At 38.1% G+C, this 8,740-nt stretch overlaps 1 protein-coding gene across 1 annotated transcript; it reads left to right on the plus strand.

The window, feature by feature from the left end:
- The first annotated feature begins 1,074 nt into the window (after window positions 1-1,074).
- Window positions 1,075-8,163, plus strand: LOC139737024 (protein N-lysine methyltransferase METTL21D-like). The gene is made up of 5 exons (XM_071647703.1): window positions 1,075-1,313; window positions 4,495-4,605; window positions 5,517-5,589; window positions 6,551-6,670; window positions 8,035-8,163. The coding sequence occupies exons 1-5, from the start codon at window positions 1,075-1,077 to the stop codon at window positions 8,161-8,163; spliced, it is 672 nt and encodes a 223-aa protein (XP_071503804.1).
- The last annotated feature ends 577 nt before the right edge of the window (window positions 8,164-8,740 follow it).

An 8,740-nucleotide genomic window follows, 5' to 3' on the forward strand; every position in this document is an offset into this window, starting at 1 on the left:
ATACCCAGTAGAAAATAAACATTAGACGTTCGTAAAAGGTTTTCTGGATGTTCTAGACGGATATATGAAAGGTTCTCTAAACGTTATGGAACAGGTAATAAGATTTTTTTAGACGTTCTTAAAACTTTTTTAAACATTCTAGACGGTTTTCAAAGGTGTTTTTTTTGTTTGTTTTTTTTTTGTTTTGTTTTGTTTTTTTTTACGTCCGCAGAACATCCACAGAACGATAAGGTTTTACTGACGTCTACAACGTCCACAAGGTTTTCTGCAGGTCCTTAAAAAATTCCGAAAGTTTTTCATTATTGTTTTTCTAAACGTTTAAAAAACGTTTTTATAACATCCATTGAAACATTTTAAATACGTTGAAAGCCTTCCACAAAAAGACGTTCTGAAAACGTTTCGACAAAACATCCAAATAACGAACTTGGAACATTTCAAGAACATTGAGAAAACGTCCAAATGTTATCTAGGACATTGTTTCCTCATAATAATTAAAGAAAATCAAAACAGGAATACAAATTAGCTCAAGATAATAAAAAAAAAATGCAAAGAAGTGATTTGCAAAGAAAACACAGCAAAAAATACTTGTGATTGGCCACCCTTTTACCAATATTACTATTTATCATTATCATAGATTACTATCATTTTTCCTCTTTTTGTTGTAATGGTGATGATGATAATAATAATAATAATAATAATAATAATAATAATAATAATAATAATAATAATAATAATGATACTACTACTACTACTACTACTACTACTACTACTACTAATAATAATAATAGTTATTACAGTGTATCTTAGTATTATTATTATCATTATTATTATTATTATCATGGCCACTTCGTAACCTTTGTTGTCAACGCGCGCCCTCACTGTATCGAGGGGAAGTCCCGAAAGCTGGCTGCGTACAGGGCATGATGGAGATTTCATTCAGCTGAACACTAGGGATTCTACAGCTACCAATGTGAATCTGCACGCCGCCTCCGCCCCGCCCGCCGCACCGTGTCCAGTCGCGTCCCGCACTACTGCTGCTGCTGCGCCTAGCTAGTACCCGCTTGCACGAAGAGCATGGATGCTGGTAATCTTTTCGACCGCGAAATAGAGTGTGAAGACGAGACGATTCTCACGATCAAGCAAAGTTTCATCGGGGATGTTGGTTGTGTCGTTTGGGATGCTGCTCTTGTTTTAGCGAAGTATCTAGAAACCAGCGGTTTCAGACGACGATATGGCGGCGAACTGACGAAGAAGCGATTGCTGGAGCTTGGAGCCGGGACAGGTGCAACAGGCTTAGTTGCTTGTCGTCTAGGGTAAGTACAAAAGTCGTGATATTATGCCATGCACCAACAAGTGTTAGGCCACATTTACTACCATTTAGCATGCGACGCGTAACAAGTGCGCACGGAAACAAATTTGCTTCGACTGGGCCAAACGTTTTGGGCCATAATGATGATGTGAGTGCAGGCTCACTATAGCTTGCATGATATCAGTCCGGGAAACCCGCTCATGAGGACCGCTCCCGTGTACGAGGACTGCCTCGCCTCATGAGGACCGCCCCCATGCCTCATGAGGCCCGGGGGCGTTTTTTTTTTTTTTAAGACGGCACAGATTGGGCATGGCGCGTGTTAAACCTATGGGGAAAAACATTGGTTTAGGGTTTTTGGTTAGGGTTAGGGTTAGGGTTGGGGTTAGGGTTAGGGTTAGGGTTTGATGGTTAGGGTTAGGATTAGGGTTAGGTTTAGGGATAGGGTCCTCAATAGATTTTAGGGTCCCCAATCTGCGCCGTCTAAAAAAAAAACACGCGGCCCGGGGGGGGGGGGGGGGGGGTGGGGTGGGGTGGGGAACGCCTCATGAGGCCCCCTATTCACTTCTTATTCATCTCACATCTGACTTATAAATTGTCGCAACTTTGCACGGTGATTTTTTGTTGGTACACACACATGTCCACTATCCATGATGAATAGTGGACATGTGTGTGTAACAAAAAAATCACCGTGCAAAGTTGTGACAATTTATACGTCAGATGTGATGAATAAGAAGTGACTAGGTGGCCTCATGAGGCGGGGCAGTCCTCGTACGCGGGAGCGGTCCTCATGAGCGGGTTTCCCGGACTGATATAATGCACACCCTTAAGGAATATTATGCTTTAAAGGGACTGTACAGCACTGGTTGAGACCTAATTTCAGGTTTCTAACATTTTTAGGTGAGAAAATAAGAAATCTCATACGAAATATGAAAGAGCATGCAATTCTATGAGGAATTCAACGTTTATTTGATAAAAATTGGTTTTGAAATGACTGAGATATCCAAAAAAGAGCGATTCTAATAAAGTGTGGGACCCACACTTTGGAACGATCGCTTTGTTTTATTTTGTTTTTGGATGTTTCAGTTATTCCAAACCCGATTTTCATCGAATAAACTTTGAAATGCTCTTAAAATGGTATGCTCTGTGCTATATCATAAGTGTTTTCTGGTATCTTGCAAAACTTTAAAAGCCCAAATTCTCATCTCAACCAAAACTGTACTACATTGTATCCCTTTAAGTTACATCATTCCTTCTTATACTTCCGGCGTTCCGGGCAGGGAATGTCAATCTAAATGCTGTAATAGTTCTACACTTATACTGGTTACAGCTAGTAGCTTGTTATTCCGAAGCCGAAGGTTCGTTATTCCGAAGGCTCATTGTTCTGAATGTTATTTTCGGATTAAGAAATCTTCGGAATAAGGAACCTTCGGAATAGTGCCACCAATGTTCGGATTAACGAACCGTTTTTCATTTTCGGATTAATGAACCTGTAGGTATAGGGAATTTGTGTGTTTCGGATTAACGACCCTTCGGAATAACGAACTTTCGGAATAGCGAACCTTATTCGGAATAACGAACAGCACCCCTTATACTAATCCTGGCGTGGGGCGCTGTGACCAGTACGGGTTGGGGTCGCTGGGTGTGCGGTTTAATAATACTATTAAATGTTAGTATTGATTGCTCCAAACCAAAAGGTTTTTTTTCTCGTTTTTCATTTGTTTTCTTTTTAGCTGCTATATTGTGGTTGGCAGTATAATGTCTGATACTACTACTTGTAAATATTCATCATGTTGTCTTTTCAGATTGAATCAATGATTAGGTTCACGCTGCTAGTAACTATCATGTCAGGGTATAGTGCACTCCCGTTACAACGAACACGGTTATAACGAAATTTCGTTATAACGAAGTAAAACTTCTGGTCCCAAAATTATTGACATTAATGTCTGCTATGGTACAAAATTGGCTTATAATGAACACGGTTATAGCAAAATTTTCGTTGTAACGAAGTCTTTTCCGAGCCCCACGGACAAAGAAAAACAAAAGAAATGTGCTCTGTTATAACGAAATGCAGATCACTTTCGAAAATACAGTGTATATAGCGGAACAAGCATGGACGAACGCTTCACATCACGGTGTGTTCCCTCTGTATGTCACGCACAGTTTCCGTCAATTTTATGCTCTCTTTATAAATGTAATATCCAAACAGAATTTAAAAGGAACAGTGTACCATCCCATTTCACATAGCTGCATAGTGTAAGATGAGTATTCAACAAACAGAATATGATATAATATGGGTGGTTTCCTTGTTTTTGTTATATGTGACCGTGCACCTCAAAACGAACATAAAGTCGCACACACTGATTTTGCGTGAGGACTGAAAATAAGTGAAATAGGTAAACCTAGCCGAACTTGACTTTTTCATATTTTCTGAAAGAGCGGGTCTTCTTTTACATTATGCTAAAATTTGGGATCATAAAACGGGCAGGAAAGTGTGTTTTTTTGCAGTTTATCTCGAACATTTTTTGTAGAATAGTGTCATTAGGTGTGTCTTTAGAATCCCTTTTCATTTCTGAAAAACCTTGTCCACACTCTTCACCTTCGACTCTAATAACTTTTGAAAGGATAGTGCTACTGCTTTGAAAGTTGGCATTAATTATGAACAGAATGTGTTAATGAGGCATGCTTAATTTCAGTTTAATCTGATAATCCTTTCATTGTTGTTACTCTGGTGGTTTACTTCCTGTTTTTTGTCCCATTCATTGCACAGCCAGCACGGTTTGGTAAAGATTAAGCGCTTGAATAGACACTGTACTTCAGAGCCTCTTTTCTCGGTTCACACTTTTCCTGAGTTTGTGCTTTCTTTCCAATATTTAGATAGGTTAGGAGAGTCCATTTGATTTGAGTTATGCATCATTTTAAAGCTTAAGGTCTGCTCTTTCAGAATATGATCTTAACTTAAAATTCATGTCTGGCGACTTTTTGTTTGTTTTGAGGTGCACTGTCACATATACACCTGTATTGTATTTGTTCAGTTATAACGAAATTTCGTTATAACAAAAGAAAACTGCCGGTCCTGAGCATTTCGTTATAATGGGAGTGCACTGTATTCTCCTTTCCTTAACTTGTTTCTTGTATAATTATTGTTTGTACTTGTTGTACACTACAATATTACTTTCTTGCCACAGTGCTGATGTCATCTTGACAGACCTTCCAGACTTTCTGCCACTGATGGAGATGAACATTCAGACCAATGAGAGTGCACTGAGTGGATCTGCTAAGGCCAGAGTTCTGAAATGGTAATAACAGATCAGTTTGTTTTGAATAACTGCTAATAGACTGTAGATACAGTCTACATGTAAGCCTAGATGTGATACAAGATAGAAGAGTCCTCTGTGGCCCGTTGCATAAAACTTACCGTTGAATTTCAATGGTAACTACCGTCAAAATTAGGCGTCACAGCCAATCAGCATCAAGGATTTCAAGCTTTACCACTAATTTGAACACTTACCGCTAGAAAGGAGCGGTAAGTCCAGCGGTAAGGGTTTTATGCAACAGGGCACCAGGGCTGGTTTTGGGGAGGGGAGGGTAACTTTATGAAGGGTTTATACATTCTTTGGCTGTCTTTTCCCTTTATTTCTTTTTTAAACAAATCTTTTCCTCCGTCTTCCTTTTCTTCTCTTCTTGCCCAGTTTATATCAAGTCAGAAAATTATCATACAGGGACTGTTTTTTTGTTTTTGTTTTTTACCTGTGTGGCATGCAAACTTGTAAGTCTCATTTGGCTGCTTGCTTATCCTTACCTAACACACAAACAGATAGTCATACAGACAGACAGACAGACAAACAAATATTACAAAAATGATGCATTGCATAGCATATTTTTAAAACTTTACTCATGTTTCATATCATATGCATTAAGGTAACAGCAGAGGACATTTTCTTTGTTTCTTCTTCTTAGAACAACATTAACCTTTGAACTAACAGGAGACTGAATTCACTATAACATTTGATAACAATGATTGTGTGGTGCAACAAGTGATGAGGTTATCGACATCTAATTTCAGTTTTGAAATCATATAACCGTTTTTGCTCTAAATTTTGTCGATATTTCATTTGCTATCTTCACTCTATCCTCTTTCTTGTGCTATTCACAGTATGCTATACCATCCTTCAAATTAATTCATAATGTTTTCTACCATCGTCTGCAGGGGAGATGATGTAGCAGACTTCCTGCCCAGCCCAGACCTGATTCTGATGTCAGATTGTGTTTACTACCCAGAGGTAATGGAAGCAATGCCCCGTTAAATATCTCCTGACTTATACATCTAGAATTTGTAGACATTTATTTGTGGAATTTTATCGACTCTTTCGACCCCCCTCTAGGCTCTTGGAGAAAACAAAATATAAAACCAACAAATACAGAAATCATGACATCCCGGAAGTTCCAGAAATATTCATAGTTAATTAAATATATCACATTAATATGCCTGAATGTATGGTTCAAACATCTTTCTAGCATTAAGTCAAAGATGGAAAATTGTTCAGTCTTATTTATGTCATTTTCAGTGTTTCAAAATATATTGTATGGGAACTAGTGTTGCAAAGAAAGAACATGAACATTACATGAGAAGTAACTTTCCTACATAATCTAATGACCCTACAGGGTTGGAATGAGTTTAAAATGACAGTGGGTCTACAACTAAGTTATCGCATATATAAACATTGGAAGTAAGAAGGCATTTAATCATTTGAATGAAATTTTACTGGAAACATATCAGTAACGGATGTTATATTGCTGTTTGCCCACATCCTATATGCATTTACATTAGAGTTCCCATAAGATATGACTGCATTACACATATCAAGAGAGATATAAAGTCAACTTTATGTTAGTTGAATATTATATGAATATTATCAGGTAATGTTTCTTTGTCTTTGTGAGCATTCAAAGGAGGTGGCAGACTTACCAAGTCTGACACAGTTTACATGAATTAGGTGTGGGACCCACGCCACATGGATCTTTCTCACTCAAACACACTCAACAAGCTTTTTCAACTTCTAGGGGTCCTGTTATCACAGGCATGGAAAAGCTGAGTGTTCTTCATTCTTCGCAAATATCTTTTCTGATGTAATCTTGCCATAGTAGTTTTCATCGTATCAACGTGTCTCACACAAGTGGAATAGATTGGAGAGGGGAGATGTGTGATCATAACCTTTACACTTTGAACTTTGACACTAACAGTCTGTTGGTCCCCTGGTCAAGACTCTGGTGGATCTGACTAACCAAGGAGGGCAGATTATATGCTGCTATGAGGAAAGGACAATAGGACAAAATGCTGAAGCCCACAGGCTCTTTGATCAGGTAAGACTTGTTTTTCAGTCTCTTTTCTTGCAGACATTTTTCTGTAGCACTTGAGTAACTCCAACTTCAGTCAACCATGCTCAAGTCGACCTGCATAAGGAGAATAAATGTGACCGTGCACCTCAAAACGAACATAAAGTCGCACACACTGATTTTGCGTGAGGACTGAAAATAAGTGAAATGGGTCAACCTAGCCGAACTTGACTTTTTCATATTTTCTGAAAGAGCGGGTCTTCTTCTACATTATGCAAAAATTTGGTATCATAAAACGGGCAGGAAAGTGTGTTTTTTTAGCAGTTTATCTCGAACATTTTTGGTAGAATAGTGTGATTAGGTGTGTCTTTAGAATCCCTTTTTCATTTCTGAAAAACCTTGTCCACACTCTTCACTTTCAACTCTAATAACTTTTGAAAGGATAGGGCTACTGCTTTGAAAGTTGACATTAATTATGGACAGAATGTGTTAATGAGGCATGCTTAATTTCACTTTAATCTGATAATCTCTTCATTGTTTTTACTCTGGTGGTTTACTTCCTGTTTTTTGTCCCATTCACTGCACAGCCAGCACGGTTTGGTAAGGATTAAGCGCTTGAATAGACACTGTACTTCAGAGCCTCTTTTCTCAGTTCACACTTTTCCTGAGTTTGTGCTTTCTTTCCAATATTTAGATAGGTTAGGAGAGTCCATTTGATTTAAGTTATACATCATTTTAAAGCTTAAAGTCTGCTCTTTCGGAATATGGTCTTAACTAAAAATTCATGTCTGGCGACTTTTTGTTTGTTTTGAGGTGCAGAGTCACAAATGCCTATTAAAGTTGAAAGTCTTTTCAAGTCCTCTTCTCTTTATATACTGATCTTATCCTTAATTCATAAGTCAAATTTTCTCTAATTCAAAGCCAGATTTCTTGACTGTATCTCCCCATTTAAAAGTGTTGTGTGATCACTGAACTTTGAACCGCTTAGCCATGCACAGCATTGTATTAGGTGAAGCATAATATGGGATTTTACAAATTATTTGCCTTTTTACACAGTCTCATTTGTTCATCTTTGCTTGCATTCCAAAAGGGCAACTGATTGCAATCCTCACCATAATGGCACAAACAGTATTCTTATTTCTTTCAGTGAGCTTCATTTGTATCCATTGAGCAATATCAAGTCATCACTTGATTTCCCTCCCCCGCCCCCCCCCCCCCCCCCCCCCCGAGTAGTGTTCACAGTCCTTTCTGATGAAGAAATACATGTAGATTGTTTGTTGTTTATATTGCCAGTAAGACTCCATGACATAACTAAGATCTCATATCCACAGCTATTGAGTGAACGTTGATAGAGTCCTCAGCCAGATTGTTTGATGTTTGATGTTGAACAGCTCATGGACCCTCACTTCAGTGTGGAAGAGATTCCAAGAGGAGAACTGCATCCAGTGTACAACAGCGAGGAAATTCACGTCAAGCAGTACAGGAGGAAAACAGATGTATCGGAGGACACTCTGAGCTGATGCAGTACAACTTTTTGAGCATGGAATGGACTCTGATGGGTAGTGGAAAATTAAAAGCTAATAAAAGGGTTGCTTCCAGTGTATCAGCAGAAAAATACTTTATCTGGAATTTACAAGTAAATGAAGACAGTTTGATGAATGCTGGTTACATTCTAGCTTTAAACCTATTCTAACTGGGCTATTTGAGACCAAGTTTTTACTGGGGGGGTCAATTTGACCCCCCCCTTCAGATCTCGGCCACCGATCGCGCGATCGCCACAAAATTTTGCGTGAACATAAAGCCGGATGTCAAGTACAAGATTACGTGGTCACACAATAGAACAATTGGGATTTTATATTTTTTAATAAATTAATTATGCAAATTTATGCATGAAATCATATTTTCACCTATAACTCCATCAAAAAGACTGAAGGATTGCTAAATTTTTGTGTCATAGTTCCTTAAGACACATCAAACAATTTTCTTGTAAAAGAATAGCGCAATCAAAATCAGTTTCTTTTGTTTTTTATTGTTTTGTTAATTTCTTATGTATTTCATTGTTTTTTTCAACCTTTTGTTTTCTATTGTTTTTTGCCA

This window comes from Diadema antillarum, unplaced genomic scaffold, assembly GCF_040938485.1.
Source record: "Diadema antillarum isolate AM-2024a unplaced genomic scaffold, OU_Dant_1.0 seq00000675_RagTag, whole genome shotgun sequence".
NCBI lineage: Eukaryota > Metazoa > Echinodermata > Echinoidea > Diadematoida > Diadematidae > Diadema > Diadema antillarum.